Source organism: Sitophilus oryzae, unplaced genomic scaffold (genome assembly GCF_002938485.1).
Source record: "Sitophilus oryzae breed Bouriz unplaced genomic scaffold, Soryzae_2.0 scaffold_465_pilon_pilon, whole genome shotgun sequence".
In the NCBI taxonomy this organism is placed as follows: Eukaryota; Metazoa; Arthropoda; class Insecta; order Coleoptera; family Curculionidae; genus Sitophilus; species Sitophilus oryzae.
In genome coordinates this window covers 4,367,672-4,391,178 of record NW_022147046.1, presented here as the reverse complement: position 1 = coordinate 4,391,178, position 23,507 = coordinate 4,367,672, and the positions used below count along the sequence as shown (strand labels likewise).

General features: G+C 32.2%; 1 protein-coding gene across 1 annotated transcript; it reads left to right on the top strand.

The window, feature by feature from the left end:
• The first annotated feature begins 6,430 nt into the window (after positions 1-6,430).
• LOC115885962 (3-phosphoinositide-dependent protein kinase 1) lies at positions 6,431-22,095 on the top strand. Its single transcript, XM_030904996.1, has 10 exons — positions 6,431-6,829; positions 7,227-7,392; positions 7,451-7,676; positions 7,778-7,944; positions 8,005-8,145; positions 8,212-8,373; positions 17,371-17,551; positions 17,611-17,789; positions 21,435-21,607; positions 21,670-22,095. Exons 2-10 carry the CDS (start codon positions 7,248-7,250, stop codon positions 21,784-21,786), a joined length of 1,491 nt encoding a protein of 496 aa, XP_030760856.1. The 5' UTR covers positions 6,431-6,829; positions 7,227-7,247; the 3' UTR covers positions 21,787-22,095.
• Positions 22,096-23,507: the final 1,412 nt, after the last annotated feature.

Sequence of the window (23,507 nt, the reverse complement as noted above, 5' to 3'; positions counted from 1 at the left end):
TCATACTTCCATGATAAGAATTTGGCTTGATTTTAGTTTAAAATCTAAATTGTTTATGTTTTACTATATTTTTTGTAGGTAGTTTTTAAAGTAGTTTCTGTGTAGTTTTTAAAAGTAGTTTTTTAAAATTTGAAAACGTAGTATATACAAAAAACTACGCGTAGCTTTTGGCGTAGTTTTTTGCTTCATCAACTACTTAACAATTCTGGTGATAACCCATATGCACGTCCCTGATAAATTTATCGACACTTTTTTAGCATTAAAATATGTAGCACTTATAGTAACTTTCACCCTCAAAATTTCATTCGAATCGCTCAAAGTACTTGGAAGAAAATTATAATAAATCGAAAGAGTATTAAGACTTTAATACTCTAAGACTTTAAGACCATCTGCAACCATGTAGCTACGAAACAAAGCAGAATCGAACCTATGTTGATATGTACTAATCCTACACTAATTCCTATATTTAAAAATAAACAGTAGGTAGTATTTAACGGCAAAATTGTTTACATTTTCATTATTAAATTTTCTAATTAAAAAGTCTGTAAAATTTTAAGAAAAAAAACTGATTTGTTTCCATTCATAAACGGCCGGTGCTTTCAAAAATAAAGAAAAATCAACAGAACCCTCAGAAATTAATCTAAATAATCCGCGAAAAAAAAACAGCTTAAAATAAGCCTTTTATACTTCTTTATTTAAAAATTATTAAAAACCAACAATATAATAACAGCGGTATTAAAATAGATTATAAACGCTTTTATCAATAAAATATTATAAAATAAATTTGTTCATGTCAACTGCATTCAGGATGCAGCAGAATAAAATAATTAATTTTCCTATATAAAACGTTTCTTTTATTTAATAAAGCGTAGTGTGTGATAACTTTATTTTATTTAATATACCTATTATAAATTTGGATCAAAAATATGAACAATTTTCGTATACAAACTTACCATAGAAAGTTTATTCCAATATTTAAAATTGAACAAAGAACACAGTTGTATTCAACAGCATAATTGTCTACATTTTCATTATTAATTTTTCTAATTGAAAAGTCAATAAAATTTCAATAAAAAACTGTTTTGTTCCCATTCATAACGGCCGGTCCATTCAAAAAAATAAAGAAAACCGTGTCGTATTCTTGTTTTACGCGATTTTTCGACGACGATGACGTACGAGCTACGTACGTACGCACAGCGTCCCGACGCCTTAATGTTTTCCAGTTTTCCACGTTTCCGCGTCCCGCGGTGAAAACCACGAGATCCTGCCCCCTCCCGTTTGGAAAATCGATGAAAATTAAAGGGCCGTCGCGGCTACAGTTTACTGTAATCGGTAGAGCTTCCGAGTTTTTCCGTTTTTAAAAGGTGCCAGTGGCGCTACAGTTGGTAGAGATGGGCAACATGGAAATATATCGATGTTGAAATCTGGTGATAATGAAATATTTTTTGTCGTCTGAACCCTCTAGTGATTACGATTCTTTTTTTACGATTTACGAGGCATTACGATTCTTTTTTGCGAAACGAATCACACGATTCAATTTCTCATATTGAATCGACTCCTACGATTCGTTCATTTGAACGAATACAATTGCACATGCACAATTTACGTTTCATAAAAACAAGAATCGTAACTGGCACTACCGGCGATAATTTCATCGGAATATTACTTGGGACCAGAAAAAGAAATATACAGTTCTATCATTTATTTGTTTTTCAAAATATTGCAAATATAATAGATGATGCATGTAACAAGTGATGTTGCTTCTTGCTTGTGATTTAATTCGGCTTCGACTTTACAAACTTATTTAATAATATGGAAAAAACGGTGTACGCACATGCACAAATATTATGAAAGTAAAAAAAAATGAATAAAAAGACAGATGCCCGTCTGGCTTTTTATTTATTTTGGATAATACAATGGTTTTGAAATATTTTAAGAATAACTTATCTCGATGAATATCTTTAAAAAAAGCTATGCTATAAACGAATTCTCCCAAAAGGCACACGGCAAGTTTACATTATACTTTTCTAAAACAATCTATCAACAAAACAATTTTTCAATTCATATACAGGGTGCTACAAATTCGAGGTACGAGCATTGGTATCTCGGTAACCGTAATAGATACGAACATGGTTAAATTGGGGCAAAGTTGCGCTTTGGGATGTTCACAAAGATGCCATCAAAAAGTTTTAGAAATTTCAAGGATTCCTGAGTTTTTTGGAAAAAACGGATTTTTTGGAAAATCAATTTTATTTTTTCCTATCGTTACTTTTTAGAAAATCAAAAAACTAATTGCACATTCTCATAGCCACTTTATAAGGGCTATCTGATCTGGGCTGAACTGGTATTTTTAGATTTTCAAATTAGCTGATAATTTGTGAGATAGAGAGGCCAACTTAGTTTTTTTTAAATACAGACCTGCATTTTTTATTTCAGATTTTAAAAGAACTCGGTCTCCTGAGTATACTTGTATGCCACACTTAATATTTTTTTTGTTTGGGACATTTGAACACAATTTATTTAAACTAATTTCAAGTCCGACTCTGTTTTTTTTTAAATATTTAATATATTCATCGTTACAATATTGATAAGCTTTCAAACTTAACAATGACGTGGGGAAAACATTGAATACGCAAAATCAAATGCAATAAAATAGTAAAAATAATATACCAGTATATGAATACATTACTTCACGGCATTTGTAAAAGTGAAATCAATACATCTCAACATTCTCAATAAAGAGTACAAAATGCATTCGGACATATACATATAAGAGTAATAAAGTTCAAAGAGCTAGAAATAAAATTGAACGAAAAATAAATTTGTGCAATAGGGAGGGTGGTAACCCTTTTTATGTAGAGCATTAGAAACTAGTTTGTAGAAATTGATTTATTTATAATAACTACGATTAATATTACGTATATTATTAGATCGCACACTTAGATTTCAAAGTCACAATAAAAAAAGTTAAAAATAATATCTTTAAATTGCTGACCGGGATATAATTTATTTGAATCTTCGAATTTGCTGGATTTTCCTGATTCAATGTTAATTAGCTCTGATCAATATTGTTGCGATGAATATAACCAGATTAAATAATTTGAAAAACCAGAGTAGGACTTGAAATTATTTTAATAAAAATTAAATAGTTTTGTTGTTGATAAGGTAAACAAAACAAAAAAAAGTATAAAGTGTGGTATATTATTGTACTCAGGAGACCGAGTTCTTTCAAAAACGGAATAAAAAATGCAGGTCCGTATTTAAAAAAATCAAGTTGGCCTCTGTATCTCACAAATTATCAGTTAATTTGAAAATATAAAAATACTGTCAGATAACCCTAATAGAGTGGCTATGAGAATGTGTAATTAGTTGTTTCATTTTCTAAAAAGTAACAACAGGAAAAAATAAAATTAATTTTCAAAAAAATCAGTTTTTGCCAAAAAACTCAGCAATCCTTGAAATTTTTAAAACTTTTTTGATGGCATCTTGGTGAACATCCCAAAGCGCAACTGTGCCCCAATTTAACCATCTTCATATCTATTACGGTTTTCAAGATACCAATGTTCGTACCTCGAATTTGTAGCACCCTGTATATACTATCTCTTAAATACTGGTTAATACCAATTTAATATTTTTAGAGTATATTTTAATTCCGATTTAATAATCATGTAATAGATAATATATAATACTGCATGAATGAAAAAAAACGACGTCTAGTTGGCTTGGAAATGAACATCGATGACATCCCCATATAATTCTACATATAAAATGACGGCGCTCTTCATTTATAATCATCGTTGACGCCGTTTTTTTTTATTATATTGAGCAGAGGCCAACAATGTTTATTTTGAGACGCATAAAAATACGATTTCGTCTTTTAGTCCGGCATTTAATAATCCAGCTTTAAGCTGGATTTATAAACTCGGAAGTTGGCGTTCAGTTGAGGTTCAGTTGCAGTTGGATGTTCGCGGCAGTTGAGGTTCAATATTTTTGCATTTATAAACTGTCAGTTTCGGTTGTAGGTTAGGTTTGGAATTGTGAAAATTTCGAACGTTTTTCTTTCGATTTAAAAATACTTCTGGTATTTGTCAAAGTTCAAACACAGTAATCCACGATTACGCAAAATATAAACATCACATTAACAGAAAAAATGAAACAACAATAAGGGTCATTTTCCAATGCATCTTTGAACCCATCTTTGAACTCCGCTGAACGTAAAACGAACTGCCCATTTTTCGACCAACTGACTTTATAAATGCGCGCGTTCATTTCATAGCGTTGAACATTTTGAACGGCAACTGCACCTCAACTGAACCTCAACTCCCGAGTTTATAAATCCAGCTTAAGGGTTTATAGTCGGTAAATATTATTTTAACAAAAATATTAACATGAAAATTAAATGCGTTACTTACTATTGTACTAAGGACAGTATAAATAAGTTTTTTTCTTTCAAATAACTTTCTTATCGTTTGCATTATATGCCCATGCTGTTTGTTTAGGGCTTTTGTTCAAGTCTAAATATTGGTACACGACACCCGACCGATCAAGACCGATCTTTCTCTGCCTATACCACTGCCGGCATCGCGCGCCGTAAAAACAAATCAGTCGCATTGTAATCAGGGCCTATTTTTCATCTGGTCGGGCCCTAAGGCCCAAGCAAAAATTCGGGCCCTCTTTTCCAATAAAATTCAAAAATTCAAGAAATTATGAATATTTTACAACCTTTAACGGGCCCCCCAGACCACCGGCCCAAGGCCCGGGCCTTATGGTAAAATAGGCCCTGATGGTAATCCGATTCAATTCTTACGATTCTTTTTCACGGCTCATCGTTCAAATCTTATGGATCCGTGCTGCCGTGCTGGCGACGATTCAATTGAACGAAACGTATATTGTATGTAATTAATTAACTCTCACGATTCTTTGAACGACCGAGTCGCATTATGACCCAATTCGTTACGAATCTTTTTAACGGCTCATCGTTCACAGTTTATGGATCCGTGCTGGCACGATTTAACTAAACGAACCGTATCGTAAGCAATTAATTAATTCTTATGACTCTTTGTGATCCGATTCAATAATTCTGACAGCTCTTTTTTACAACTCGTTCGTTCCATTACAACAAAACAGTAATACAACACCGTCCTGGCCACGATTCAATTGAACGAGCCGTATTCTAAATAGTGAATCGAATCTCACGATTCATTTTTAATACTCGTTCGAATGAACGACTCGTTCAATCTTTGCCCGCCTCTGGAACCCTCTACATAGATCAATTTTGAGGGTAAAAGTTACTATAAGTGCTACATGTTTTAATGCTAAAAAAGCCTGGACAGATTCACCAGGGACGTGTATATGGGTTACTACCGGAATATTTGTCTAAAAAAAAAAAACATGTGCGCTACTAGCTTTTTTTCTTAGCAAAATTCGTCGTCAATATCACGATGTGGCGTCATTCATTTTTTGATATTTTTAGGGGGAGCGGTTTAAGCTTCTTTCTACTTTTGTCTCAATACCAACCAAAATATAATGCAATCGCTGTGTTTCTTTAACAAAAAAGATTTTCCCTAGCATCTGACTAGGAGCTTCCCCACCAACGACAACCATATTTGATAATGTCAAAAGTTGACATATGATATCTCATTCTATTCAGGGTGTCATTTTCTACTAAATATTGAGCCGATATGCCGGGTGCGTCTCAAAAGTGGCTCACCCCTATAAAATGTTTAATTTTTCAGATAAAATGAAACCAGATTTGATATGTTAGTATATGACATAAATTAGGATTGAACGAGGAATTCAATTGTTTTTGGTCATTTCCTGTTTTACCGGAAATAACTACAACTTTTGATTTTTAAATGGCACCCTCGGTAATTTTTATTTTATTCGATAGAAAATAACATTCTGAATAGAATGACATATCATATGATAACGTTTGACATTTTTGTATAATACAAAATGGTATTTTAAAATTCAATCTAGAGTGCCATATGGCTATGTTAAAAAAACTAATTCTTAATCAAGGAGCTTTGGAAAAATAGATTGGATCGTTTAAACAATGGAACGAGGGTGGTTCATTAGCATATTTGGCAAAATCATTTTTTTATGAATAATTTGATACCACACACTTGGTATTTTGAGTCAAATTTTCGTTACGAACCGCAAATTTTAAATCAATAATTATTGTCATATTATTTTGACTACTTTTTTTACTACCAACCAATTTTTTGGAAGACTTTGCATATCGAAAAGAATCTTGTGAATTATCGTTATCGATACTTCTCCTTACTGAGGAATTCCCAGTAGTGACGTAAACTAATAAACGACCAACGTGACGGCATTGCAGTAAGTCCCACTGTGTGTGAGATAGAGAGAGCCTTCGAGAAGTAAGCGTTTTATAGTACATGACGTATATCGTAAATTTGTTGACGTTTGATCGTTAACCAACGTCAACCAACGTCAAAATCCCAACTGAAAACCAGTAAATTCTGGGAATTTCTTTATTTCGAACTAAAAACGGTCAATTCCTTTGTGGTATTTTAATTTCAGTTATATTTGCAGCCAATATTCAACGGAACCGTCGAGAAATTCACAGCCTTCGTTCAGTATACTATCGTTTTCGTTCACCGTTACATTCAGGAATTCTTGAATGAACTAGTGCAGTGTTTAAAGGTCATATTTTTACTGATCATTTGGTTGTATCGTGACGTAAATTTGCCTTTTATCAGTTGAAAATTACTATTATTCGTCGCCTGAGGTTTTCATGGATTTCCAACCTAATGACGCAAAGTCTGATGTGACGTACAGTTCCTTTATTAAATAAAAATAGCAGGTAGGTCTTCATTTTCCTCTGTTATTAACAGATTTCTCCAATTGTTGTGTTTCCATCGATATTAGGTCAAAGTCAAACCGTTTGTTTATTTATTTGAGTCATTTAGAACGCCTTGAATGCTGCAAGCTCGTTTATTTTGTCTAGGAAAATTTAAATAAGTTCAAATAAAAAACATTGTTAAATATTTTGCAACATAGTCCCCATATACATATTTATTTTGCTTCTATTTAAATTTAGAAAGTGAAGGTAATCTTAACAATATATTTCATAAGTAGCCATATGTCTTTAAAATTTATTTCCATAATAATGCAGTCTGTCCTTATTTCTTAGAAAAGCATTATAAAGCAGTTATATGACAGAATAAATTGTTCGATAAATAAATATTAACTTGTTTTAGTTCAGTAGATCAATTAGTATAATGACCCCACCAAATACCAATGCAGAACAACAGGAGATTCGCAAAAAGACTCCTTCGGATTTCATATTTGGAAAAGTTATTGGGGAAGGTAGCTTTAGCACTGTTTATTTAGCAAAGGATGTACAGACTAACAAAGAATATGCCAGTAAGTTACAGCATATACTTGGTTTATGTTTTCTAATATTAATTATATTTATTTGTAGTCAAAGTTCTTGAAAAGGCCCATATTATTCGAGAGAAGAAATCGGAGTATGTTATGCGTGAAAAAGAAGTTCTGAGAATATTAGAAAGCTTGTGTCCATATATTGTTCATTTATACAGTACTTTTCAAGATCCTGGAAGGTTGTACTTTGTTTTAACTTATGCCAAAAATGGGGAACTGCTAAAACATATTAATCTATATAAAAAGTTCAATTTTGAATGTACCAGGTGAGTCCATTTTTCAATAATTTTTACAATTACAAAATTTTTAATAATGGTAGTTGTCTTTATTTGTGAATTTTGAGTACTAATGCCTATTTTTATTCAAGGTATTACAGTTGCGAGCTGGTCCTTGCACTCGAATATCTACGTTCAAAGAAAATCGTGCACAGAGACTTAAAACCGGAAAATATTTTGTTCGATCACAATTTCCATATATTGATCACTGATTTTGGCAGTGCCAAAATTGAGAAATCTGAAGATAATGATATTAATGGTGAGTTAATCTTCTTTAATATTGTTTTTACACTTAGAAAAAATGGGATTTTGATTTAAGATGGTACCGAAGATGATGATGTTCAACAATCCAACAGGAGAAGGAATAGTTTTGTTGGAACTGCCCAATTTGTTAGTCCTGAAATGTTACAAGAATCTAAATCGTCATATGCTTCAGATTTATGGGCCTTAGGATGCATAGGTATGTGTATATATACAGTAGTAGGATCAAATTAAATGAAAATTAATATTAAAATAATTTTTTTAGTGTTTCAAATGGCTTCCGGACAAATGCCATTTGTCGGTGGCAGCGAATATCTTATTTTCCAAAAAATTTTACGTCTGGAATACAAATTCCCGGACGGTTTTGACGAGAGAATAAAAGACTTCATAGAAAAATTACTAGTTTTAGAGCCAACCCGTCGTTTAGGTAAGTTTATAATTGATTTATATACTGCAGTGGAATTGTGTGTGCATTGTAGAAATATACTTATGTATTTTATAGCCTCTATCTTATCATGAAAATTTATTATTAAAAAGTTCTATAATCTGTATGCGTTATCTATATTGAATGATAGAATATTATACACTGTGTTAATTTTAAAACTTCCCACCAGGGTTCAGAAAACTACATGTTACTTTTAAAAGCTACATAAACTACATTACGTGTAGTTTATGTAGGGGGTGTAGTTTATGTAACCTATGTATGTAACTTTCAAATATCAAAGCTTTGAGGCAGGTTTAAGGTGAGGTTATAATAAGTTGAAGCTTTAGAAAACACATAATATGTTTTAATGTTTTGAGTTTTCGTATTTTATAATAATTTTAATATATTGTGTTATCCTTTATATTCTGTTTTTTATGAATTTATAATTCTAGTTCATTATCATAGTTTTCATGTAGTTAATGAACAGGAAAAGACGTAGTTTTTGAAGAAAAACTACACGTAGTTAATCAGGTAAATTACGTCTTAATTAACTACTTCCAAACCCTGCTTCCCACCTTTAATATCTTTCTTGCAGTTAAAAATATGAAAAATCGGAAAGACACGTCAATTTTATTTGTAAGGGGGACACTTAAAATTAATATTTTTAGCCTTGTTCTTTCAACCCCCTAAGAGGGGTAGATGTCACCTTTATAATCTTAAATGGGAACGGGGGTCATGTGGCACATCGTTTTAAAGGGCGTTTAATTATCTTTTCAGTGGTATCCTACTTTGTTGATTTTTGTCCAGAGATTTCCGAATAATCGCGTTTCAAAGTTGCAGAAACAATTAAACATGCCTGCATTGAGATTTTGGTTTTTAGGCTAATGTTTACACAAATATTATTGCAATGGATCTCCTTGTAGTATAAATGATTAGAAGGTTAGGTTACACCACTTATGCCCTATCTTATAAGTTGTTCAAAATGTCGTCCATTTTTCTGTAAACAATAATAAAGTCTGTTTTCAAACTCCTCCCTAACATTTCGAAAAACTTCACCGGGAATTGACCGGCATTCTGCTGTAATTTGCCTATTAAGATCATCAAGGTTGTAGGTTGTGTTTTATAAACATGTAGGTTGTGTTTTATAAACAATGGATTTAAGATGTCCTAAAAGAAAGAAGTCTAAGGGTGTTAAATCCGGCGATCTTGGAGGCTATTCAATTGGTCCCCTTCTGTCAATCCATGTACCCGGAAATCTCTCGTTTAACCACTGTCGGACCGGAGGGAGGCAGGGGAGGGCCATGCCCCCCCACCCCTGGAAATTGCCACTCATTCGAATTTGAGAAAAGAAACGTTAATGTTTATTATGTTTTCTGTTTATTAGTATTTCGACCCCCCTAGAGAAATGTAATGGCTACGTCCATGTTGCCACCTAATCTTCTAATCATTTGTACTACAAGGAGACCCATTGCAATAATTTTTGTGTAAACACTAGCCTGAAAACCAAAATCTCAATGCAAGCATGTTTAATTGTTTCTGCAACTTTGAAACTGATGTGGTATGTGGTATTGAAAAAAGTATTGTATAAGATGAAATATCGAAATCGAACTAAAGAATGTTTATTAAAACAAAGAATTAATTTTATATTTTTACAGTAATAGAATAAATTTTTCAAAAATAATCATAATTTTGTCAAAAAAGTTGAAGAATTTAGGAATTTACTGAGTGGTTAACTTTAACCGTGGATAAATTTTGAAGGAGTAGGTTTATCGAAAAAAGAGACCTTTTTTGTAGAGCGTTCAATTCGGTACAAGAATATGTGATTGTCAGGCTGCGAGAGAACAAGATTGTGACTTCCAAATCATCTTGGCGCCGTTTTGTATTTCGATTATATGGTGTATTTCTTACTTAATTTGCATCACATATTTCAATTGCATAGTTTATATTTATTTACTTTTTATTTTTAAGATTATAAAATTTTGGTCATATGTTAGAAATATGGCTGATATTTTCAATGTGTATTATTTACTATTTACTATAGAATGAAAATATTTTCTGACAGAATCAATTATTCTACAGGGGGATTTACAACTTACAACAATTTTATGGCATCCTAATTGATGCATTAAAATGCGATTTACATCATTATTTCTATTTTTATAAAACTCATCTCTATTTGTGACAACACAATTCTCATAACTATCCTACTTCACATATTTTTTTGTAATGTAGTGTGTTGTCAAAATAATAAGTTCGGTATACAGGGTGGTCCGAACTGTATTTCGGAAACTTCAGCAGCATAATCTGCAGATGAAAATAAGTAAAAAAGTTTGTATAAATGTATGTCTTAAACTGCTTAGTTTCGGAGATACAGGGTGTAGAAGTTTCATTTTTATTTCGATTTTTTCCAAATAATTTCTGAAGTAACGTCAATATTTGGATGAAAATTGGTATAATTTCTGAAGTAACGTCAATATTTGGATGAAAATTTGATTTTGATGTCAATATGACTCCTAGTTATAGGGGGCGCCACCTACATGTATTTAAACTGATTTAAAGAATAGCAACTTTTTGTCCGTACCTGTATAAAACTACTGAATAAAAAAATATACATTTCCGTGACTTTCTACGAAAAAAATGTCTCTTGGTAAAAATCGCTACGAGCAACCGATCTCAAGATATTTAGAATAGATATAGTCAATACATGTGATTATTGACAAAAAAATAAACACCTTAAGTAGATAGTTATTTGACTGAAATAATAAATTTGGGAAATTTTTATTTTTTTAAATTAACCACAAATTTTTCCGCGAAAAAATGATGACAAAACAGTTTCTGTTGAATTTTTGGCACAAAAACATTTCAAATTTATGATTTCAGTCTAATAACTATTTAGTCAACATATTATGTTTAATTTATGTCAATGATGACAGGTATTGATAATTTCGGTTCTAAATATCTGGAGAACTATTATTCGTAGCGATTTTTACCAAGAGATCTTTTTTATGTAATAATCGTCATAAATGTATATTTTTGATTCAGTATTTTATACGGGTATGGATAAAAAGTTATTACTCTTTAAATCAGTTTAAACACATGTAGGTGGCGCCCCCTACAAATAGGAGTCATATTGACATCAAAATCAAATTTCTCATGTCAAAGAACTCTCAAACAAAATCTTCAAAAGTCATTTCTTCTTCAAAAGTCAGACTTCTTCGTCAAAATATTGACATTACTTCAGAAATTATTTGAAAAAAATCGAAATAAAAATGAAACTTTTACACCCTGTATATCCGAAACTAAGCATTTTAGGACATACATTTAAGGAACTTTTTTACTTATTTTATCTGCAGAATATGCTGCCGAAGTTTCCGGAATACTGTTCGGACCACCCTGTATAGTTTTTGTTCCGTGTGTATATCTATTTATATTGGATCGATTAATAATATCTTTTAGTCTTTTTCAGTATATAATATTTTCTTATGTATATTTAGACCTGTAAACTTTTTTTAGAGAACTAAATAATCATTATTTCTAAATATAGTCAATGTATTTACAAACTTAAATGTCAATATTTACTTGTCCAACCATTGTTGTTAATTTTGTGTTGTTTGTAAAAAGTTTGTAAACAGTATCTGTAAACTTATTTTTAAAAATACGGAGAGGGCGAAGTAACTTCTGTTGTAAAATTGGAACATGGTATAAACATTTGTGATATTGTTTTGTTTAAATGCTCATAGTAGTAAACAAAGAATATAGTTATGGATTACTTGCCATTGTCGACATAACAACAACGGTACACGTAATTCTATATATCCAATGAGCCAGGGAAGACGTCCAATAAATGACAGAAAATTCAATTTACTTGTGAACTAAAATGATAGATAACTTGTAAGGGTGGTTTACCACGTTGTTTTCTAGCAAGCCAATAGATTGTGGAGTACCTCTAGGCTCAGTACTAGGCCCTATTTTGTTTCTTCTTTTTATTAACGACATTGCTAACATAAACATCAGTGGTAAAATATGCCTTTTTGCGGACGACACTAGCTTCACTTGGAGCAACAAGGACGTCACGGCACTTCACAGGATTATATCAAATGACTTAATCACCATTAAATCTTGGTGCGATTCGAATCTCCTGAGTATCAACATTTCTAAAACTAAAGCTTTGTTGTATAAAAACTCGCTGCAGCCTTTTGTACTTAACAACACCACCATTGAGGTTGTAAAATCTGTAAAATTCTTAGGGCTTGTTGTAGACAATTCTCTAAAATGGGACATGCATATCGACGCTTTGTCGAAAAAATTGAGCTCTGCCTGTTTTGCATTAAGATCTGTTTCTAAGGAGCTTAACTTGTCAGTGGCTAGAACTGTTTATTTTGCACTTTTTGAGTCGCACCTCAGATATGTCCTTCCATTCTGGGGTACGTGTTGTCCGACTCAATTTGACCGTATTTTCAAGCTCCAGAAGAGAGCTGTTCGATATTCACTGGGACTGAACATCAGAACTCATTGCCAGGACTTTTTTAAAAAATTAAAAATATTAACTCTTCCTTCCTTATTTATATTTGAATCCATTTGCCTAATACGTAAGCATGTATCAGTTTCTTAAGAAAGGCCATCTCACACTTATCGACTTATCCACTCAGGAACGCGGAGCAAGCTCTTTATCTACCTACCCCACGCTCAGAGTTAACAGTTAAAAGTTTAATATTAATATTATACAACTCGAAAAAAATGCACAATCATCTGCCATTTGAAATCAAATCCATAACATCATTCTTCATTTCGCAAAGGATTGAAATCTTATTTACTAGACATGGCTTTCTACGCCGTAAATGACTTATATTTTGATAATCGAATTTGATCTTGTAAACACTGGTCTAATGTTTGCTATTACTATATTTACTATAAACTTACTAAATATTTTTGAATCTTATATTTATTTTTTTATTCTTTGACATTGTAAACCGAGTTGTAAACATTTATAATTATTATATATTATATAATATAATGCTTATTTTAAACAATAAGACTGATAATGTAATTTGTATACTTGTTTTTGTATTCTCTTTTGTTTGTTTGTTTGTTTGTTTGTTTGTTTGTTTACTTTACCTTTGTCTACAAATTGTAATTTTTTTTTGACAATTAAGGCATTTATTTATGACAATTTATGACAGTTATTCAACACAATCATGGATCAAGTAATAAAAACCGTCAAGAATACTGGATTAGGATATCGAATGGGAATGCATAAAGTAAACATATTATGCTATGCCGATGACGTAGTACTTATTGCAGAGTCGGAGAACGACCTCCAAAGAATGCTACAAGCTTTTAACAGACAGGCAGAAAAACTTAACATGCAAATTTCCACAAATAAGACCGAATGCATGACCATTACAAAGGAGCCTCTACGGTGCAAATTGGTAATAAAAAACAAAACTATTGATCAGATAATGTCATTCGAATACCTCGGATGCAAAATTACAAGCTCAGGATTCCTGGAAGAAGAAGTAAGGAAACAAGCCAATAAAGCTGCCGCAATATTAGGACATCTTAAATATCCTATATGGAAAAACAAACATTTGAGTACAGAATGTAAGTCAAGAATATACAAAACCTGCATACGACCAGTGATGACATATGGTGCGGAAACCAGAGCTGAAACATCAGTAACAAAGAGAATCCTACGAACTACTGAAATGAAGACCTTAAGAATGATAACTGGATACACATTGAGGGACAGACAGAAATGTAGACATAAGAGAAAAGTGCCAAACAAACGACGTTGTCAGATGGATAAGGCAGAGAAGAAGAGAATGGAACTAGCATGTCAATAGAATGGGCCCCGACAGAATGGCCATAATAATTCGCAACAACGTACCCCATGGCAGAAGACCTACTGGACGACTACCTAAAAGTTGGCAAGACAGTTGGCAGTCAACCTCGCAAGAGTTGCTTAGACGAGGAGGAAACCGGAACTAAACAGGCGATACGCCTTCTAAAAGAAGAAGAAGAAGATTTATGACAAGTGTCGCTCTGTCGCTGTCATGTATCTTCTCGTTGGAGAAACTACCAAATACCGGGTGCGTCTCAAAAGTGGCTCACCCTTATAACTTTTTTATTTTTTCAGATAAAAAAAGAGATTTGGAATGTTAGTATGTATATGATATAATTTAGAATTAATTGACGTATTCAACTGTTTTTGGTTACTTCCTGTTTCACCGGAAATGACTACAACTTTTGATTTTTATACGGCACCCTCGATATATTTCTACTTTATTGGATAGAAAATGACTCTCTGAATAGAATGACATATCATATGTCAACTTTTGACATTTTTGCATATGGTTTATTTGAAAATTGAAAATTGAACATGCGGTTCATAACGACAAATTGACTCGATATACCAAGTGTGTGGTACCAAATTATTCGTAAAAAAATGCTTTTTCCAAATATGCTAATGAGCCACCCTTGTTCCATTTGAAAAAATTGAGAAATGATTAAAAAAACGATTTGAACAACTTTGGTCCAGCCAGGGCTAGACATGAAAAACATTAGACGATCAAATGTATTTTTTCAAGCCTCCTTGATTAATGTTTTTAACACAATCATAGCACTCTATATTGAAATTTTAAATATGATTTTTTTAAGCGAAAATGTCAAAAGTTGACATATGATATGGCATTCTAGTCAGAATGTCATTTTCTATCGAATAAAGTAGAAATATACCGAGGGTGCCATTTAAAAATTAAAAGTTGTAGTCATTTCCTGTGAAACAGACACCAAAAACAATTGAATACGTCAATCAATCATTTTTGTCATATACTAACATACCAAATCTCGTTTTTTACCTAAAAAAATAAAAAGTTATAGGGGTGAGCCACTTTCGAGACGCATCCGGTATATTGAATGTGTATACGTACAAGTTTTTTACGAGTATATTATGCTTTTTTGATTAATATAACTTTGACAAGACACATAATCTTTTCAGAATATAAACAAAATAATTCGTTTACTCTAAAATCTTAGTCATATTCTAAATAAAATAATGTGCAATTTTTAAAAGATTGTCTCATGTTAGTTGATGCACTTTATAGCTCTAAATACGGCATGATCTAACAAAAAACGGCGTCAAGTTACTTTAGAAATGCCGATCTGTGACATTTTATGTAAAATTTAATGGCGTTCATCAATGAATCGGTATTTCTAAGATAATTTGAGTTGTTTTTTTTTTCGATTGTACGATAAAAATTATAATATAATAATTATAAATTATATAGATATTAAATATTTTTTGAAAGAAAGAAATCAATTGCATTTCTTTAAAATTCCTTTAGAAGTCCAAAAATATGCATAATAAATGTATAATAGATAATAGAAAGCTTCTTTACGCTTTTACATCAAGGCTGAGGATATGAGAACTAGGTATTCAATTTTTAAAAAAAGCTTTTGTTATATCGTCAGCAGGAAATGAACCTGCGACCTTTGACGAGGATAACGAGAGCTGTACTGTATTTTTTAGCTTTTTTTACTAGTTCTATTTACATTATACCTTAAATATTGCCTTATATACAGGGTGTTTCAAAAAACATGTGCCATCTCTCGTGGGGAGAGTCTTCACGTAAAAGTAAGATTTATTTTTCATATCAACATAGGTCCGATTGTGCTTTGTTTCGTAGCTACAGGGTGTTAAAGTCTTAATATTTTTTCGATTTATTATAATTTGCTTCCAAGTACTTTTAGTGATTCAAATGAAATTTTGAGGGTAAAAGTTACTATAAATGCGACATATTATTTTCAAACTAAAAGAGTGTCGACATGTCCACAAAGGACGTGCCAATGGGTTATCACTGGAATATTTTTCTAAAAAAAAACATGTGCGCCGCTGACTTTTCTATTATTAGCGAAATAGTGTAAGCAGTGTAATGCAGATTAAAAGTTTTTGTCTCTTGAAATTTTGTGGATTTCGGCCTCCTTGATGAGATAAATGCAATTGTATTAATTTGCCTTCATCCAAGTCTAATAGCAACCTTTAAAAAATTTTAGTATAATTAGCTTGCAAAAGTTTTAAATAAGTACTCGTTGGTTCCTCATCAATGAACAAAAGTTCCTATGAACATGGATAATGGAAATGCATAGTTCTAGAGCTAGCAACTAGAGCTAGCAACGTCGGGAATACAAGTATTTTAAGGAACAGGAACTGGAACAGCATGCAGGCCATCTGGCTGTCGGTAAACGTTGTGCTCCTTACTGCGCATTGAAAGAAGATCCTATATTTTTATTAGTCTTTTAAATTCTAGTATTGAATATAAGCCGGCCGAAAAAATATAGGATCTTCTTCCGATGCGCAGTAGTGAACGCAACGGGTATCGGCAACCAGATAGACCGCATGCTGTTCAAGAGAGCATGGTAAAAGATATATCAAAGAACCAGCTTTCAACAAAAATAAGATTTCCCAAAAAATCCTTTATGGGTATTTCGCCACTGCACTGCAAGAAAATCTACAAAATAAAATAATTATTTTTTGTAAACATTTCTGCGTTAAACCTAAACGGACGCTGCTTGTCAGAAGTTATGTTTACAGTAATACAAATTTGCCTAACAAAGCAAAAAAAATGCTTAACATTTCGGAAAGTTATCTCTTTCCGTCGTCGGAAGCAAAAAAATACAAAGAATAAAGAAAAAAACTATTTAAAATATTTAAATTCAACTATTCGAGAACACTTTACTTTTTTAAAACAGATACGTCTACAAGAAACCGTTGACGTTCTGTTAAAATCATGTTAAATGTTATTTTAACGTAAGGTAACGTAACTTTCCATAAAGGATTTTTTTGGAAAGATGAATCCGCCACATAGGTATAGACATTTTTTAAAAATAAGATTATACAAGTAAGACAGAGTCGAAGTTTATATCTTATTTACAATTAAAATTATTGATGTGAAACGACAATGCTTTCTTATTTTTATTCCATTTTTTCTTTTGTTGAAACAGGGGCGTCCGATGAGACTACTTATGTCAGTTTGAGGAAGCACGAGTTCTTCGAAGAAGTCGACTTCGATGACCTGGGGCCTCCGCCTAAACTCTCCGACGTAGAGTACATTTGCGACCGTAGCAATAGCATCAGTATCATGCCGGATAAGGAGCCGGGTCTGGATCCAATAAAAGCCTCAAAGTAAGTACCTACAATAATTGATTTCCTTGTGTTGCAATAGATTTCGTTTTCTTTTTCAGATTAGCTATAGAAAATATACTGCCAGTTTCTAGTACCGTAGCTCCTCCGACGCGCAAAAAATCCGAAACCGATCGGAAAATTACCGACATCTCGGCCGAAGATGTCGAAGATAGACTGTTACGTCAGGAGGGCAATCCCTTCCACGAATTTGCCGAGGGAAATCTCATACTTAAACAGGGTAAGTAAATAACCAATGAATATTTAAATGTGCTAGACGTAGATTAGGCCAAGCGTCAAAAATATATTGATCGGTATGAGACAACTCTGCCGTGCGGGCACAAGTGGATCACTTCATTCGTCGAAAAATAAGTTTTTAATTTGAACGGAGCCGAGAGCGCGAACGAATGCCGTGCGCGTACGCTCAGCTCGTGCGTGCTCAAGTCAAAACGCACCTTAAAAGAGCATATAAATTGTCCAAATTGTAGTAGAATCATAAAAAACTCCATAATTATTTCTTAATCAAAAATAATGTACTTAAAATATAAAATTTATAAACAAATCAAACTGTGTTTTAATTTTTAGAATATGTTTATTATATTATTAATAATTAAGAAAATAATTATTAAAAAAAATCAATATTTAAAAAATAATTAGCTTAGACAGTCTTTATTTATTTAAGTCGTTGAAAAGCAATTAATATTTCTAATCACCAAAATTTTAATTCATTTAATCACTACATTTCTAATCATCCTTCACAATTTCTTCAAAGTTCAAAGTAAAATTGCCTTTGAAGAGTTTTAAAACATAAAAAAACAATGAAAGTACATTATTTAAAAATATTAATAAAAATAACTAAGTAACTGAAACTTAATAACTACAAAACAAGTAATAAGTTACAAAACAAATATATTAAGATGTAAATAAATATATAAAAATAAGTTTGCAAAGAGCAAAATAGTAAAATAAACTTGCCCAAAACGATCCTAATAGTCTAAGAGCTAGCAACGTTTTAGAGAAAGTATTTTAAGACGTCTGGCTCTGATATATCTTTTACTGTGCTTTCTGGAACAGCATGCGGCCCGTCTGGCTGCCAATACCCGTTGCATTCACTACTGCGCATCGGAAGAAGATCCTATATTTTTTATTAATTTAGTCCTATAAATTCTAGTATTGAATATAAATCGAACATGTCTTCATAGCGCAGTGCGTAGAGTTTCCGACCACGAACCGATGATTCAGAGTTCGAATCCGGGTCAGGGCAAAGACTTTTTTTATTTTATTTTCGTTTATATTCTGATAGTAAAGTATTAAATAAATCTGGTGATTAAAAAAACAAATATTTAATACTTTACTATCAGAATATAAATGAAAATAAAATAAAAAAGTCCTAGTCCTGACCCGGATTCGAACTCTGAATCATCGGTTCGTGGTCGGAAACTCTACGCACTGCGCTATGGAGACATGTTCGATTTATATTCAATACTAGAATTTAAAGGACTAATAAAAATATAGGATCGATCTTCTTTCAATGCGCAGTAGAGAACGCAACGTTTACCGGCAGCCAGACGGGCCACATGTTGTTCTAGAGAGCATAGTAAAAGATATATCAAAGGGCCAGACCTCTTAAAATACTTGTTTTTTCGACGTTGCTAGCTCTCGTACTATAATAACAGAAGCTTAATCAAGACAATTTTCTTTAATTCAGTTATAATTAATAATTATTTTTATTTACCATGCATTATTGATGTCAAAGAATACCCAGAAATCCGACAAAACAAAATCACTTTCAAACTGTTGAAATAAATTCTGACTGTCGATATGTTTTAGAAAACGCAAAATACCCTTTAGTTATATTTTTTGCAGATATATGTATATATATGTATTAAAAATTAAATAATTAAATTCTAACGCCACCGTACACAGCGATCGACCTACACAGGCGGAAAAGCTATTATTTTCCAACTCCGCTAATCTCAACCGCCGCGCCGCCCGTTATGTTCATAACAGGTTAAAAAATAACATATCGAAATAACTGCTTATTTGCTATACGTTATTTTCCAACCCGTTTCGAGTCTAATATCGACAATCGACCGATGCAGCAGCGTTACTTTCCCACTCTAGTTATCCCGATCGCCACGCGTTATGCTCGCAACTGGTTAAAAAAAACTGCTTATTTTATATACGTTATTTTTAAGCTGTTACGAGCTCAACACGACCATCGACCGATGCAGCAACGATCGCCGTAGCGCATTTCCCACTCCGCTGTATCTTGACTGCCGTCCGTTATCGATGGTTGTCGAAATAACTGAGATTTTTCATACTAATATTTTTTGGAATTGCTTTGAGTAACATATAAATTCGTGGCGATGCAGAGCGCAGTCTTCGTATCACGAGCGGTCGATCTCTACGTGTCGTTATTTTATATAGCAACGGTTGCGTTATGTTATTTCTAAATAACTGTTATAAAATAACAGATATGGTAATCGCAAAACAATTTCCAATGCACGTGATCAACTTTGAGTGACAAGCGATGGTGACAGGGCTCGTCATCTCGCCAGATTGTGATGGATTTATGAGATGAATCCATCACAATGTGGCAAACAATATATTTATTAGTGACAAACAATATATTTATTATATCATTTTTTAAAGATTTTTACGATTTATTTTTGATTTAATAACTAATATTTTAGTAGTTAATTGATTTATTTGTTTTATAGCTTATTTTACTTATTACATATTGGCAAAAACTAGTCCTTTATGAAGATTATTCTAAGCGTTATTATGGATTATTTATTTATTTATTGATGTACCGGGTGTCCCACTAAGAATAGCTCTCGGCTGTATCTCGGAAAGTATTAGCCGTAGGGCTTACGGAAAAAAATATTTATAACTAAAGGGACTATGAGAAATTGCTGGACATTATTTTCAAGTTTGTAAAAAGGCCGCTAGGTGGCGCAACTGCTATGGAAAATAAGAAAATAGATTTTTTACAGAATTTTGCCTAGATAATGGGTACTATAAATAATAGCTTCATAATCTTCAGTAAATTTTGGATTTTTTTTGTTAGAACCATTTTCCCATATCTGCTAAAATAAAGTGGTGGGGGAAGGTTAGATCTGTCTTTATTTAAATGTTAATAACTCCGGAATGGATGATCAGAATCCAACAAACGAGGGCTCGTTTAGAAGAGCATTTCTTACTCTATATTATACCATAATAATAATAATAATAATAATAATAAGGTTTTGAACGTAGACGCTAGGGGGCGCTTTCTTACAATTTAACAAACATCGCGGGTTTTTACACAAAAAATAAATACGATAGTATGTGCTATTTTAGCTGGTAGTAAAGAGTAGTAAAAGCTTAAAAAGTCAGCGAAAACCGCATCTTGATATCTTCTTTCAAACCGAAGATATTAGCAAAATTATAATAAATACCAAAAAATAAGCCCTCAATTACCTTATTTTTACAATACAATATCAGTAGCCCTCTTGATTAGGCCCATTCTAACAAAAAAATAAGATAGAAACAGTAGTTTATTTTAAAATCGACGAAATACCAGAATACCATAATACCAGATGTATTAATATCTAATAATTAAGATATTAATAATAGTGAACAAGAAACGATGATTAAGTGAAGTCATGGTAGGCTTAGGAAAAAAGTTGCTTTTCGCCTAAAAGTATAAACGTCAAATTGTTATTAGATCAACATTTTGATAGTCTTAGCAGCGTTTTTTTATCTTTTAAATGCTTTTCAAAATGCCTTTATTATTTGAAGTAGTTAAAGTATATGATTGATGATGTGCATCGGAAAATGTTTTGCGATTACAATAGTTAAATAACAACCCAACTCTATACTCCTTTTCTATTCTTTTCAGGTCTAATAGATAAACGTAAGGGAATATTTCCCAGACGGAGAATGTTCTTGCTCACTTTAGGGCCCCATTTGTATTACGTAGATCCGGTGACGATGACGTACAAAGGGGAAGTACCGTGGAGTAAGGAATTGAGGGCGGAGGCCAAGAACTTTAAGACTTTTTTCGTTCATACTGTAAGTCAAGTTTATTTAATTTTTATTTTCGCTTTATTATTTTTTTTATTTATTTTTTTCAGCCTAATCGTAAATATTACTTGGAGGACCCCACAGGATACGCCCCTGAATGGGTGAAGGCTATAGAACAAGTTAAAGAATATTATTTCCCAGAGCAGGACTCTGTGGAAACTAACTAATTAGTAAAATTAAATTCTAGCTCCGAAAATTTAACGTAATTTTTTTTGTTGATATAATACATAGGCTATTTATTTATTTTTTTCCTTGAATCACGAGTCTCCTCTATTATTAAATTATGTATGATCGAAAAATAAATTCAGCTGGTTCTGAAATATCGATAGATAAATAATGTTAATTTTTATCTGCATTTAATAACGCGTTTTTTTTGTAATCTTCATTGATAAAATACATTCACCAGCATGAAAAACGGGCACCTTAAATTTTTCATGTATTTTAAAGCTCTATATTGTATAAGTAAGTATATATTTACTTATATATTTATAAGTAAGTATATATTGTGAAAGGTGCCCGGTGGCGTAGAGGTACAGGCTCTCGTCTACCAATCTCAAGGTGTGGGTTCGATTCCCACACCCGGAATTTCATCAGCCGACTATTTTTATTAAAATAAAAATAGTTTGGGTACCTAGGTCGACTCAGCCTTAAATGAGTACTTGGGATTCACAATCCCGAGGTAATAATAGGCGGTTGAAGCGTAGTGCTAGCCACATTACCTTCCTTGTATACCGAACGGCTCTAGTATAGCAAGCTGTACCTTGCTACTCCCAAGGCGTTAAACGCTATATACGGGAGCTATTATTATTAAGTATATATTGTGTTCTAGTAGACCGATTTTGATTACTTTTTAAGCAATTTGTAGCTAAATTATTTGACTTTTACTATCTCTTTCTAAATTAAAAATGTAAGTTGCCATCTGTCAATTATACTAGGTATTTTGGTAAAATTTCGAAGCACCCTGTGGAGTACGTCAAACAAGCTAGGAATTTAAAAGTCATCTTATCATCTAGGTGTATCTTTTTTCAATTGTTTGATTTTTTTATTCATCTCAATAGCTTTATTTTTTGGAGATATTCGCTTTTGAAGATGACATTAACATTTTTTCGTATTTTTTTTAAAACCATGCCTTTGCTTTTGGTCTTAGTCAACAGACCTTAAAATAGTGTTTATGATTTATGTAATACCACTGTCCTTGAAAAATCATATTATTATAATAATCATCTTTATTTATTTCACATTGTGTATGAATTTACAAATAATCTGAAAATAATCACAAAGGAAATGGTGTCACAGACAATAAAGGTCTTAAAAATGTACTTTCTTCTATAAACAAGCTATTTATAATACCCACACACACACCTATGCCCCTTCCAGAAAGTCTCTGACTGAGTATGGTTCCATACCAATGATAAGTGCCTTAAGGTTTTGTTTGAATCTTCTAAAATTTGATATTTCTTTTATATTATTTGGTAGTTTATTAAATAACCTGAGACACATATAATATGGATTCCTCTCAGTCAGAATCAATCTGCGTACTGGGTAATTTACATTTAGGGTTCTTGTGTTATACCCATGAGACATCTGTAAATCAAATGAATTCCTATTTTTAAAAAAGAAAAGCAGAGCTTCATACATATAAACCCCATGCACCGTCATCAGACCCTCACTCTTGAAAAGTCCTCGGCAACTATCTCTATACTTCATATTTTTCATTGTCCTCAGCAGTCGCTTTTGAACAACAAATATTTTCTGTATGTCTCTATTTCCACCCCAAAAAATGATTCCATACCTCAACACTGATAAGAAATTTGCATAATATAATATCTTAATAGTATTATAGTCCACATATCTTTTTACAACTTTTATCCCGTAACATATAGCATTT

Excerpts from the sequence above, each read along its gene's own strand:
- LOC115885962 (XM_030904996.1), top strand. The coding sequence starts at position 7,248 with ATGACCCCACCAAATACCAATGCAGAACAACAGGAGATTCGCAAAAAG. Across the intron at positions 7,393-7,450 it reads GACTAACAAAGAATATGCCA|TCAAAGTTCTTGAAAAGGCC; the intron begins GTAAGTTACAGC and ends ATTTATTTGTAG. Across the intron at positions 17,790-21,434 it reads AAATCTCATACTTAAACAGG|GTCTAATAGATAAACGTAAG; the intron begins GTAAGTAAATAA and ends TATTCTTTTCAG.